This window comes from Muntiacus reevesi, chromosome 6, assembly GCF_963930625.1.
Source record: "Muntiacus reevesi chromosome 6, mMunRee1.1, whole genome shotgun sequence".
NCBI classification, from domain to species: Eukaryota; Metazoa; Chordata; class Mammalia; order Artiodactyla; family Cervidae; genus Muntiacus; species Muntiacus reevesi.
The window spans coordinates 85,807,014-85,821,991 of NC_089254.1; the positions used below are offsets into that span (position 1 = coordinate 85,807,014).

General features: G+C 37.0%; 1 protein-coding gene across 1 annotated transcript in view; it reads right to left on the minus strand.

Annotated features, from left to right (window-relative positions):
- Nucleotides 1–321: 321 nt before the first annotated feature.
- GRM8 (glutamate metabotropic receptor 8) overlaps nt 322–14,978 on the minus strand; it is an 801,794-nt gene continuing 787,137 nt past the window's right edge. The window contains exons 9-10 of the mRNA XM_065939117.1: nt 6,998–7,244; nt 322–371 (exon numbers count right to left, since the gene is read on the minus strand). Of these exons, the coding sequence (XP_065795189.1) occupies nt 322–371; nt 6,998–7,244 (297 nt within the window). The remainder of the gene's footprint in view (nt 372–6,997; nt 7,245–14,978) is intronic.

Consider the following 14,978-nt stretch of genomic DNA (forward strand, 5'->3'; position numbering starts at 1 on the left):
TATTTCATATTTCAACAGCATTTGTTTTTGTTTTTTTCACAAGCTAACATTAGTTTCCTTTTGTGATTTTTTTTTTTTTAACTGCTCATGAATAAGCAATACTTTAGCTTGACACTCATTGGTTGCATTGTATAAAACGGGTTTCTTCACTCCCTATTATTAATACTTTTGGCTTGTGGCTACTTTTTGTTCCTTACAAGATTGACTATTGATTTGATTGATTGTAGTCTACAGAGATCTCCAGGAGTGAGTGTTGGTGGTGTCACGTTCATTGTTTAAGATCGCATACCACATTTCTTCATATTGTATCATTTCCCTGTTTCAGATTGAGTGATTGCTGTAGCTGATATATGTCGTCTTGGTGGAGGAAGCTGTTAAGACAAATTAAGACAAATTATAGTACAGGATAATATATCAGCTTGTTAAAATGATCTTAAAATTCAAATCTTAAAGTGACTTCTTATGATATGTGGTCTTTGCAACATGTTATTTTAAACCACATGACAGGAATTCAACAGCTGTAGAAATAAAAAGTAGAATTTTTGATATGTGAAACCACTAGTCTCATTTATAAAAAACACATTTAGCAGAAAATTAAAAATATGAACACCTTGGTGTTTAATAAAGTTAGATGAAATTCTATTTAATGTGTGTTTTGATTAACAGAGATTTACAGTGTAAAAAAACGAAAGAACAGATCAATTCTATATCCTGCAAAATAAAAAAAGATTTTTTTTTAATAATTCACATTAAAGACATCAATTTTTCGAGCCTGCTTGATGACCAAAAAAGGGTCAGTCATTATAATTAGTCATGTTTTGAGAGTGAATATATCTTTTATTTAAATATAACACTTTTAAACTCTAAAAGTGAATGCATTAAAATGTATTGCCAACACATATTTATGGTCTGGTTTCATGGAGAAGAAAACGGCAACCCGCTCTAGTACTCTTGCCTGGAAAATCCCATGGACAGAGGAGCATGGTAGGCTACAGTCCAAGGGGTCGCAAAGAGTCGGACATGACTGAACGACTTCACTTTCACTTCATCAAAAGGATACAAATGGAGATGTTTAAAAAATAAAGGCTTGAAGAAGCAAATGAATATTTAATTTTTCTGGTACCAGCTTACTGTGAAATAAAACCCATTATTGTAAGATTATTAAATAGGTATGAACAAGAAAATATTCTAAGTCAAATTGATATTCATAATTAAATTTCCAGAAATACAAGTCTAAATCCAGATAATTCCTTTGTGTTTTTGAAAGCTGTGATGGAATAAATCTCTGTTCTAAAATTCAAATGTGATGTTCTACTTTTCAGTGGAACTCTGGAATGAATAAGAAAAAAGAAGAAAAAATGCTAAATGTATATATTTCACTTTGTTGTTTAGTCACTAAGTTGTGTCTGATTCTTTAGTGACCCCCATGGATTGTAGCCCACCAGGCTTCTCTGTCCGTGGAATTTCCCAGGCAAAAATACTGGAGTAGGTTGCCATTTCCTTCTCCAGGGGATCTTCCTAACTCAGGATCGAACCCTCATCTCTTGAATTGGCAGGCAAATTCCTTACCATGGAGCCCCCAAGGAAGCCTATGTATTTCACTACATAAATCCAATTCACAGTGAAACAGATTTTTTATAGAGAATGATTTACTTTTGAACACTGAATAAGAAAATTGTAAAGTTCCTTCTCTGAAATAATGAGTGATTAGACTCATTCCATTTTAATGTACATGAACTCTGATAATTGACCAAATAATTTTTTATCAGAACCAGCATTACCTAAAGACCATAATCAGTAAAATTAAAGCGATTAGCCCAGGATGTGCTAGTTGTAGATGCTTTTGCTATTTTTATTTCATTGACTATTATGAGCTTCTTGCCAAAAACAGGTGGGACATATCTGCATATCTTTCTATATTGCTCACATTAGGTTATTATTGACGTGCAATTGAAAGGAAATAGATCTTAGACTTAATTTTAAATTGCATCCTCTTTACAAAATGAGTGCAAAAACATCACTAAACCAGGTTACAGGGCCTCAGTGTCATCATTGATACATAATCCATAACATTGAGTTTTTGAGAGGACAGAGGCAGGGCAGATTTGTGGGGTAACAGCAGTTTTCTTAGAGAATCAATATGGAATGCTTTCTTTCTACTTACCCTTCTAAAAGCTAGGGTGTCTGCTCCATTTGGTTTGGTGTATAATGGGACAGTGATTTTTATGGTCCTTATTTCATTTTTAATTTTTTTCTTTCTTATTTGTATAATGCTATCATATGCCTCTAAATATTTTCTAAGAAAATAAAATCTATACTTCAGCTATGCTTTTGAAAGACTTTCATATGGTCTTTGTTGACAAGATGAAGAAAAATTATGAGTTAAAAAAATGGCCCTGAAAGAAAAATACTCAACTTTTGCCATATTCAGTATATTTAACAACTAAATATGTAAGAAATATTTATCAGATTTGAAGATAGCTAGAAAAAAAATTATGGAGGTAACAGAAGAACAATAGGCAAAAGACCTTGATGAAGATGATATTCAGATGTTACTCTTCAAGGATCATTCCAACTTTAAGACTCTAAACCTCTTTAGAAATTCATGTTTTATTTTTGGGGCTCTTAGAAGTGACCTCCAGAAAAAGATAGTAGAATTCTACTGCGAACTAAGACTATAATTTACAAAAGGAAAGTAATCATAATTTTTTTTATTAGAAAAGGGATGTAAGGCTCTGAACACTTCTGAATTTTAAGTCTTATCTTTTCTATTATTCAGAGACCAATCTAGATTTTGTGGGCCAGACCACTAGGTAAAATGATAGTGCACACAACAAAGCAAGTCATGTGAATGTTTTCTGCAAGTCAGTGCATATAAGGGCTTCCTAGCTAGCAGTAGTGGTACAGAACCCACCTGCCAATGCAGGAGATGCAGGTTCGATCGATCTCTGGATCTGGAAGATCTCCTGGAGAAGGAAATGGCAACCCACTACAGTACTCTTGCCTGGGAAGTCTCCTGAACAGAGGAGCCTTGCGGGCTACAGTTCATGGAGTGGTTACATGTTGGACACGACTGAAGTGACTTAGCACATAGGCACGTACACACGCAGTGCATATAAAGGTTACGTTAGGACTTCCTTGGAAGTCTAGTGGTTAAGACTCTGAGCTCCCAATGCGGGATGCACGAGTTCCATCCCTGGTCAGGGAACTGAGTCCCACACAGGGATTTGGCACCGCATGGCCAAAAAAAAAAAAAAAAAAATTCTGCTTATAGTTTATTAAGTGTATAATAATAGTGTGTCTAAAAACATAACACACATACCTTAATTAGACAAAAATATTTCTAAAAAATGCTAACCATCATCCAACAATGCAAGTTTACCACAAATGCTCAGTTTTTTGGAAAAAAAAAAAAGATGCAGTATCTGGGAAACACAATCGAGTGAAGCTCAATAGAAGGAGGTATGTCTACAGATTTTCTTGGCAGCAGTGGTACTTTTGCCTTCATCCCAGAAGTGTTACAGAACATAAAGGATTCAGAGAGATACATATGAGCTAATGTAATACTTCTGATGATGAATATGCTTTGTGAAAATCAGGTTTGAATGCAGCAACAATGTATTTCCTGTGCACACACACTGGGTTTATAAGCCAGAGAAAGTGGATCTACCTCCAACAGCAGCTGTTCTCATGAATTATTCATGAATAGAACTTTAGGACTACCATGTTACAGCATTTGTTAATTAGGTACCGTTGATAAAATTCATATATATCAACTTTGTTCCTAACTCTCTTTTCAGGAGAAGTTTTATGAAACAACACTTGACCTTTTTACATGTGAAATGTAGTATTCTACAAATTCAATCATTAACATGGACTTGTTTGGTGTACCTTCCAGGTTCACATTCCTTTTATTTATTCTGCGTACCTTTAGAAGCTTTAAAACCTTACATGTATGATCAGAATTTCAGGCATTAACAAGTCATCTTTAAGATGAAATGGCTTAAGTATGAGGGACTTGTAGAGATCTATCACTTTAAAGAAAAAATATTGCATGTATATCATAAATACACAGCTAATTTTAAAAAAAAATCCCAACTGTAAAACAGTAGCCATAATTATCAAAATCCTTCACATATTAAAAATAGAGATGCTAAAACAATAGTTTTTGAATTTTGTCTTCTCTTTTATATGACCCCCTGGCCAATTTATATTTTCAAGACAGCAATGATACATCTACCTTTATATAGTGATTTATAGTTTACAAAACACTATACTGTATGTCATTGTCATGTCATGGCAGTGAGGGTGATTTATCAAAAGTCTGATAGCAGAAAGTATGAGAGTGCAACAACATGGACACAGTCCCAGTGGATTAACCAGCCTGGGACTGATTGAAAATAGGCTCCCTCAGTTTTGCAAGGAGGTATTTCAAATCCAAGGAGGTACAACACTAGTTACAGAGAATTTAATGGCCAAAATTTTTCCAGTTTTCAATTAAACTCCCAAAGACATAAAATGTTCTCATAGAAGAAAAATATTGCGTTTAAGCTCTTCAAGTTTTTGGTAGTTTTAGAGAGTTTGTGATTTTGGAAGACTTTTGACTCCATTCAAATCACTGGTACATGTGGCAGAGGGGATAGGCATCCACGGGGTCCATGGTCGCTAGGTGTCTAAGTAAGCAAAGGTTAATAGTGGTTAAAGGGAGTAGGATGGAAGAAGGATGTGTGAAGATTTCCTACACTCTTGAATGCCTGAACTGTAATCACTTTATCTGAGCCTAATTTATTCAACCTTAAACCACTCCTGTACAAGATGAAAACTACAAAGTACAGTTTAACCTTCTTTGAGGTCATAATTGACTCTATCTTGATTCACCTTAGCTTTCTTTCACCTTCCAAAAGTGAGCATTTGACTCCTCCAGAATATTATAGGATTACCCACCAGAGAGGCTCCACTTTTGTAATCTTTCATTCTTATTTCAAAAGAAATAGGGAATGTACCCATGCTATGAAATTTCCATTTCAGCATCAATAGAAAATAATAGAAAGAAAACAAAATGTGTTAGACTTATTTCTATGACATGGGATTAGTCTTTATCAACACCATAAATTTTCCCTTCAGGGAACCAATTTATTTTTTAAAAGGGTGGAAAAAGTTGATTATTTTTTTCTTTACTACGTACCAGAGGTAAATCCAGGATAACTGATATTTACTTCACTGTATATTTGTTTGTTTCCATTTGCAACCATATTATATAAAGTTCTTTGGATTGCTATTAAAAACCAAGTGCATCTATAGACTCTGGTGAGTCATACTGAGATGTGTCAGTGTTCAAACTGTATCACTGGTCAACAGTAGTTTATTGACATCCTAAAATAGGTATTAACTTCCTGCATTGATGCTTTCAAGGCAGGAAAGCACATCAAGTTCTGCCCTCAAGTCACAAGCATTCTACTCTGATAGAATGCCTTTGAGAGTAGTTTTAGTACACCCTCTGCTAAATGCCCAAAAAGCTCCACTATTAGTCAATTCCCTACCTATAATCAGAGGTGGTTTTAACAATTTGATACCAAACCAATCCTTATTGTGCCTTCTCTTGTACTTATTTAAGGGTTCACATTTGTAGAAGAGTGAATAGATATATAGATAAATTTGATATTCAAGAACTGAAGGTCATCTTCCTAGAGGATCTGGCCAATCATTCCAAGAAGTCTGATAGTAATTGAAGCCAGTAAGTTGAATTAATACATGCTTATTTACTAAGGATAGTTCTGCATATAAGGCATTAAAGTAGACAGTGTTGTAGATTAAGTTGTTATAATAATTGAGTCGGCGAAAATCAACCCAATCATCCCTGTATTTCATGTCAAATGTAGAGAGAATAGGATTTCTCCTGGAGAAATCTGAGAGAGAATGTGTGTGTGTGTGTGTGTGTGTGTGTGTGTACACTCTCACTGTATTCAACTTTCTGGTATTTGCAATACATACTTGCAATTTGCTGTTCTTCAATAGATACCAAGATGAACTTGAATAGTTCAGTTAAACTCTACTGGATTAGTTTGGTAATAATGTATTATTATGTGCTTCTTCAGGGATGAATATAGAGAAGAGGAAGATAGGTGAGGAAAGGATAAGTGGAGTGGTGGTTGTAGCAAGAGTCCTATCTTCAGGGTTATGAGGCTTTCAGAGAAGAACTCTATCTGAATATATCTTAAGAATTAGAGAGATCAATGAAAGTCAGAGAAGGGGATTACTTTGGGGAAACAAATATAAACTATGACTTAACCTAACATGTTGGCTAACAAGTTTTCTCATTTCCCTGAATACCTAAATAGCATATTGTCTACTTGTGTAAGGGGCTTCCTTGATGGCTCAGTGGGGCAAGAACCTGCCTGGAAAGCAGGAGACGCAGGTTTGACCCCTAGGTTGGGAAGATCTCCTGGAGGAGGGCATGGCAACCCACTCCAGTATTCTTGCCTAGAGAATCCCATGGACAGAGGAGCCTGGCAGGCCACAGTCCATGGGGTCACAAATAGCTGAAAACAACTGAAGCAACTTAGCACACACACATGTTATTTGTGTAAGATCTTTGGTAACATGCTCCATAAATACTAGTTAATTGCTAATTCTATGAAGAGCAACCCATATTGAACTATCAACATTTGGAGAGTGAACACGAAAGGATAATTTTATAAATGGAGCCTAGTTCCAAGCTTCAAGCTCTTCGACGCTTCACAAGAGAGACTTGAGCGTCATCCTTTGTGAAAGAGAATTTGTGTCTGTGTTCATGTTCTGGAGAGGAGCCACTTGCATTGAAATCCTTTGGTTCTACCCAAACAGTTCTAACCACTGTGAAGGTCTCATGGTGTGTGGATACCACCATGCCCCTGGAACCATGCTGTACAGTCCCCAAGACCAGTAGAAGAATGTTCAACGTACATCTATCACGAAGCGCTCCCGCTCTTGACCATCGGAAAGTCTACGGATGACTTACTGTTGGTTTCAAGACTCTCACAGAGTTCGCTTTTCACCTCGCCGTTTGGTCTGTCATTGCCTTTTTGGATCAGTTTGCTTTGCATGGTGGCAGCGGTCACCACAGCCTTGAAGCTCCTCTTGCGTTTTTGAACGTTCTGCTCTGGGTGAAAAATTATAATATAAACCTTGGGCATATACAGCATGCCCAGAGACACCGAAGCACTTAAACTCATGGAGACAGTGAGTGTTGTTGTCTGGATGTACATCTGAGGAAGGAAAAGAGAAAAAAAGGAATCAATGTTGGTAAGCCTGATCTGATACAGCAAATAACACGGCCATTTTCTGAAATTATCCCAACTTCTCTTCTAAAAGATCCTTATTAAAATTAATTAATTAATTAATACCCTTACTTATAGTCAAACATTCCTTTATCCCCACCTGCAGATGTGGATAAACTTGTATTATTGATAAAGCCCAATTCCTTAAAACAGACCAAAAAACAAGTAGGCTGATGGAGCTTAATTTCCTGCTTAGATTGTAATTAACCAAATACAAGGAAAGGAACAAAACTAGTCTAGCAAAAGACTAACACTTTATGTCACACAAACCTTCTTCAGGGGGGTATCCTAGGGTCAAACGTTATCCTTTAAACAATAAACTTAACCTAGAAGGTAAATTATATACAGTAGAAATAGAGTGGGAGTGAAATAGTCCATGACATCACTATTTCACACCACTGTTTGAATAATACTAGTGTTTGCATCTACACATAATGACTTCAGTTGAGCTTCCAAACCTGGTAAATCACAAGCATGCCATAAGGACTTGATTTTTCTAACAGCCTCTCCCACCCAAGGATAATTCTGAGGGGGTTCTAGATGACAGCATCAGATCAAAATAAATGTGGGTGCTTTTAGAAAATAATGAAAGACTTCCTCATTCCAGGATTGAAATATGCCCTTTGGGGATGGGTCTTGACATCTGCATTTTGAGAATTCTCCCTCTGTGTTCATTTTTTATCCTTATTTCACTGAAATTGACTGCTCTGGTGCTTACAAAGAGAAGGCCCTCTGGAAGATTTTCCTTTCTGCAATCTAGAGGTTAATGAGCTGAAAAAGTCAAGCATAAAATCATTGCTTTTGGCTTTTTCATTTTGTTATGAAAACAGACATGATACTATTTTAATCTTTTCTCTTCTCCAGTATTATTGAGGTATAATCAAAAAATAGAAATTCTATATATTTAAGTATAGAACTTAATATTTTGCTGAACATATTATGAAATCATCTCAATCAAGTTAATTAATGTATCCATCACAGTTACCATTTTCTTTCTTTCATTCATTTTTTGTTTTTATAATTTGGCTGCATCAGGTCTTAGTTGCAGCTCTGAGGCTCTTCACTGCAGTACATGGCTGTGGTTGCTAACAACATGTGGGATATTAGCTCCATAACCAGGAATCGAACCCATATCCCCTGCATTAAAAGTCGGATTCTTAACCAGTGGATCACCAGGGAAGTCTCTTATTTATTCTTTTTATTTTATTTTACTTTCTGGTGAGAATGTTTAAGCAAATTTCTTAGCAAATTTCAAGTGTATGCAGTTTAGTAATTTTACTATAGTCACATATTCAACTTGTAAAACTGGAAGTTCATACGTTTTGGACAGTATCTCCCCAGTTTCCCTTCCCCCTGCCCTTGGTAACCACTGTTCTGCTCTCTGCTTCTATGAGCCTGCCTATTTAAAATATTTTTAAAATATTTAAAATATTTAGGCTATTTTAGGGCCAACTCATTGGAAAAGACCCTGATGCTGGGAAAGATTGAGAGCAGGAGGAAAAGGGGGCAACAGAGGATGAGATGGTTGGATGGCATCATTGACTCAGTGGACATGAGTTTGAGCAAACACCAGGAGATAATGAAGGACAGAGAAACCTGGTGTGCTGCAGTCCACAGGGTCGCCAAGAATTGGACACAACTGAGTGACTGAACAACAATTTTAGGTTCCACAAATAAGTGAAATCATGCGGCATTTGTCTTTCAGTATCTGGGTAATTTCCCTTAGTATAATGTCCTCCAGGTTCATCCATGTTGCCACAAATGTCAACATTTCCTTTTATATTTTTTAAGAGTCAGTAATATTCTATCATATGAATATATCACATCTTTAAAAATAAAAACCTTGATTTACTAACATTTTTCATTTCCTGAGCTCAAAAGATAATTTTTCCCAAGGAAGTTGGAATACTGAGGCTATAAAATAGCCATGTTTTATGATTATGAAAAGATCCCTTTATCATCTACATGATCTTCATTAATATCTGTTCACGCATAATGATACCAATGAAAACATAAAGTTGTCAGATTGCTTCTGGTAATCCCCAGGACCCAAACAAATTGTGTCCTTTTTAATAAAGGCTCAAAATACATATACATTCAAGGATAAATACTTGAATCAGCCTATGGCTGCCTTTTTCTAGGGGAGACTGTTTCTATTAAAAGATGACAAAGCCTTGAGATAAGACACTGTCCAACCTGTGAAGAGAACTTCAGGTACCACTAAAGAGGCTGTCTTTGTTTGAGAAATCATATCCCATGGATTACTGAGTTTACTGTTCAGTTTATCTACCACTAAGGCTGCTCTTTGCTTAAAACCCTATCATGAGTGTGGGAACACCCATCATGTAGGGATATTTAGGATTGGCTTGTTTCAAAGTTCACCTCCTCCAGGAAGTCTTCCATGATAAATCTTATCTTAATTATATTGTCCTTATTTTACTTCTAAGCACTAATGCATTGAAAAATAAAAACACAGGAGCACTTGCTAATATGTAACTATGTAATTATAGTCATTTATGTAAATTTTGTAGTATTCATATAAAATATACAACTAGAGTATAAACTTCCTTAGGATCTGTAATCCACATTTTCCTTACATATCTCTAAAAATTACATACAAATTACTTAGATACCACTCATAATACAGAAATTACATAATAATTACACAATAATTATGTAATATAATAAGAAATTACATAATAATTATATACATAATGTAATTACAATAATAATTACTTGGAGAAGGAAATGGCAAGCCATTCCAGTATTCTTGCCTAGAGAATCCCATGGACAGAGGAGCCTGATGGGCCACATCCAAGGGGTTGCAAAGAGTCAAGACATGACTTAGCACTAAACAACAATAATTACTTAGATATGACCCATTATTTTCAAGTATATGAAGATCTGCAAGAACCCCTTGATTTATAAAAATAATATAAAATATGTTTTCTATAACTTTCCACTCTGTCAAATGGACATCAGGATTGATGACATTTTAAGTGAGAAACACAAAATAATGAGATGTGAATCCAGATTATATAGGTTGGGCTATATGTGCATGTGCATGCTAAGTCACTTCAGTCATGTCCTACTCCTTGTGACCCCACAGACTGTAGCCCAGCAGGCTCCTCTGTCAGTGGGATTCTGCAGGCAGGAATACTGCAGTGGGTGACCAGCCTCAATAGAGTCATCATGAAAATACATCCCTCAGCAAAGTGATAAATTACTACATGTCATGACCTCTCAGGCTCAGTTCAGTTCAGTCGCTCATTCGTGTCCGACTCTTTGCAACCCCATGGACTGCAGCACGCCAGGCTTCCCTGTCCATCACCAACTCCCGAAGCTTACTCAAACTCATGTCCATTGAGTCAGTGATATCATCCAACCATCTCATCCTCTGTCATCCTCTTCTCCTCCTGCCTTCAATCTTTCCCAGCCTCAGGGTCTTTTCCAATGAGTCAGTTCTCAGGTGGCCAAAGTATTGGCACTTCAGCTTCAGCATCAGCCCTTCCAATGAATACTCAGGACTGATCTCCTTTAGGATTTATTGGTTTGATCTCCTTGCAGTCCAAGGGACCTTCAAGAGTCTTCTTCAACAGCACAGTTCAAAAGCATCAATTCTTTGGTGCTCAACTTCCTTTATAGTCCAACTTTCACATCCACACATGACTACTGGAAAAATCATTGCTTTGACTAGGCTACCAGCCAACAAGTGAAAACCCATACTATATTTGAGAGAACTAAAGATCTACTACAGTTAAGAAGGTCCTGTTAAAATGTGACAATGTGCCTTTAAACCACATAAACCTCCCTAAGATATGCCACTTACTTTTAGGCAACTTATGAATACCCATAAGCTTCTCTTGCATTGGTTAATCCTCTTTGGATTTCTACTTATTCTCCTGCTAGTATGGCTTCAGAAAGGCTATGTAGAAAATGGGCTGCACAGAAAGGATAAAAAGAAAAAATAGAGCCAAATGCAAACTACAGATATAAATATTTCAAAGTCTCTCAAATAGGTAACCATCAGTTTTATTCAAGTTGGACCTAACCAAGTCAATTAACTTAAAAAAGAAACAAGAACCAAACATAAATACCTCCAGAGATCAAACAGCCATGAAATGATAGGAGCATCCACACTTATTATGCCCCTGCTCTGTTGCTAAATTGCGTCCAACTTTTTTGGGACCCCCATGGATTGAAGTCTGTGAACCTCCTCTGTGCATGGGATTTTTCCAGGCAAGAATACTGGAGTGGGTTGCTATTTCCTCCTCCAGAGGATCTTCTCCACCCAGGGATCAAACCTGCATCTCCTGCATTGGCTGGTGGATTTGTTACCACTAAGCCACCAGGGAAGCCCACCACATTGATTACTTGGATTCTTTTTATAAGTCTTAATCTGCTGGTCTTTTAAAAACATATAATACTAGACCAAACAATTCATAAACACCTTTCTAGTTTGAAAGTCTTATAAATTTTATCTGCTACCATAAATATACATGATAAATTTCTTCCCTTTTTCAGAATAATTTCTGTAATATATAGGAAATTTTATTTTGCTAAATATTAAGCATGAAGTAGATTCTGGAATGCTGGTTTCCACATTATGTATTACCGTAGCCTGTCCTTTCAGCAAACCAACTCAATAGAAGATGTAATAAACATAGAATTAGGCCAAATTGTACGATACTTAGTGTTTCAAGCTCTCCATTAGTCACTATGATTGCAAATTATGCCATAAGGCTGACCTTACTTATGTGCTTTTGTGAAAATTTTAATGAGTTAACTATATAAAAAGCATTTATACCAAAATCATACCCTAAAATCTAAAACGTTATGATGGCCAAGTCTTTGTTAACAGGATTTTGGACCGTGAGTAGACGGTTTTTGAACTTCATCTTTGAATATGCAATGAAATGAAAATGCACATGTATTATAACCTCAGTGAAAGCAAAATAAGCAAAGAAACAAAATGCCACCCCCTACTGTCATTCTAGAGATGCTAACGTCTTAGCATCATGGATGATAGGACTTTTAGTATCTCCCATATTTCGGAAGAAATGGAAAGATTACATTAAAGGATTGATGTTTCCAAAAACCTCCCGGATTTCCTTTATACGTGTTGAATAATTTAATTATTTGAGTCATGTCAGGAAGAAACATGATCAAGCAGACCTAAAATTGAATTCCAGCACCAGTGCTTATGATTTACATTTTTTTTTAAAGATATAGAGGTTTACAGAGAAACTCCACAGGTGCCTTGTGGGTGTTAAAGTTCCCTAGTTGACCCACCAGGTGACAATCTGAACTCTAAAAAAATGTCCCTGGCAATTGAACAGTTGTGAGATCTTCTTTTCCTCCCTGACCTTTAATTTCTTACTTATGAAATGGAGGAAATTAACACTTTTCTCATTGAAGGATTATAGGTGGAATGGCCTGGTAGTAGTTTAGTCGCTAAGTAGTGTCTGACTCTTGCCCGCCAGGCTCCGCTGTCCTTGGGATTTTCCAGGTGAGAAGACTGGAATGGGTTTCTATTTCCTTTTCCAGGGGATCATCCCGACCCAAAGATTGAATTCATGTGTCCGGCTTGACAGACAGATTCTTTATCACTGAGCCACCAAAATGGAGAAAAATAGTACTTTTTCATACAAGGGTTACAGGTGAAATGACATAATTTTTATAAAATTAGGTACAAAAGAGTAGTAGCTCAACAAAGATTATTTGCGCTACGACTTTGAGTCTAAAAGGCTGCCAACAAAGCATACTTCCAGGAATATAGAAGAGAGTGGTCTATGAGTCAGTTATCCAGACTAGACAGTTTAATGAGGAGCTGACAGCCCTGCTCTGACTATACGATATAAAGGAAGGCGCTTCTGTAATTGTACTTCAAAGTAGGCAGAACAAAATTTTGCCTCAAAGTCAACTCCTATTTGCTGAAAGGGAGTAGAAGAGTGTACTGGCTTTCTATATCAAAGTTATAGTTCACCAGAATATCCTAACTATATTAGGAGGGAACTATATTTAACTCCCTATAGCCAACATAAATCCACTGAGAAATGCTGACAGTGGTACTGGATATGTTAATGTAACCTTCTTCTTTCCATCCTTCCTTTATGCCCCACCTTCTGCCCCCTATCACTCCAAGATATTAGTACTTGGAGGAAGGGGAGTGTCTTTTCTATTATGTCCACTGATAGCCTGTCACTCCCCTCTGCCTCTATGACCCCTGGACATTTTGTACCTGAAGCAATCAGATGCACCGAAACAGATTTAAATGATGTCTAGCTAAGTCAGGGAGGAGATGCCACAATAGGGCATATTAACATGACATCTTTTCTGGGACCTGTTACAGATTCTTCTTCATTCTCTGCAGGAGTGACTGTGTGCACATCCAGGGTCTACTCACTGGAGGTCGTGACCTAGAATCACTAAAGACTGCAGGAAGAGTAAGGAGGGAAGAGGTTATATTACCTCAGGAGACAGGTCAGTGTTTGCCTTTCAACCAGCTGCCTGCACACAGAACTCTACAGATATCCAAGCTGGTAAGTTTTCAACTCCTACGTAACTAATTACTATTATGAAATCTAACACCCCAAATGGGTATATGTCATTTGATAAGAAACAGATTATTTATTCCTCAATATTTCTGCCTTGCCCTGGATGGTTTCATCTCACTTTCTGCCAGCCAGCCAGGTCCTATTTGGCTGCCTCACACACAGTCTGACCAGTGAGAAAGCTACGTTTATGTTTAAAGCCTGCCTTTCTCTACCCCTGTTCTCTACTCCCTCATCTGTGTGTCCACCAAAGTGACACCTGTATTCATAAATGATTTTTCTTCTGCTTTGCAGAAGGGCTTTGGTCAGTGGACTAAAATTATCTCATTAATTACTAGAAGTGATTAAAACATTTTTTTTTTAAAGATAGAGAAGTTTATAGAGAAACTCTGGAGTTGTCTTGTGGGTGATAAAAGCCTCAAATCAACCTAGCATGCAACAGTCCAAGCTAATCAAAACTCTCCTAACAACTGGACACAGCAGACGCCAGGGCGATGACCCAGTTCTTTGGGTTGACCCTGAGTACTGATGAACCATCTCAAGTCCATATTAATCATTTGATCACTGTTTCTGTTTCATTTAGTTCAAATAACTTGCTGGCATCTATCTTCTTCTAAGTCAGTTCTGAGAGATCCTCCTTATTCTAACATAACTAACATAATTACCTTAAGGTATCACAGGCCTCAGGGTTTCGCAGGTGGCTCAGTGGTAATGAATATGCCTACTAATGCAGAAGACAACAGGTTCAATCCCTGGGAGGGGAAGAACCCCTGGAGGAGGAAATGGTAACCCATTCCAGTATTCTTGATGGAAAAATCCATGGACAGAGGAGCCTGGTGCGTATAGTCCATGGGGTCACAAAGAGTAAGACATGATTGAGGATGCATGTATCCCAGACCCCAGTCCTTGGATATTTATCTCTGTCTGTCTGTTTGTCTATCTATCTATTTATCTATTGGACCAGCTTTCCAGGTGTACTGTCTGTACTCAGACTCCACTAGGAAAGACATCATGTTAAGTCATTTCAGTTATGTCTGACTCTCTGTGACCCCATAGAATGTAGCCCACCAGGTTCCTCTGTCCATGGGATTCTCCAGGCAACAAGGCT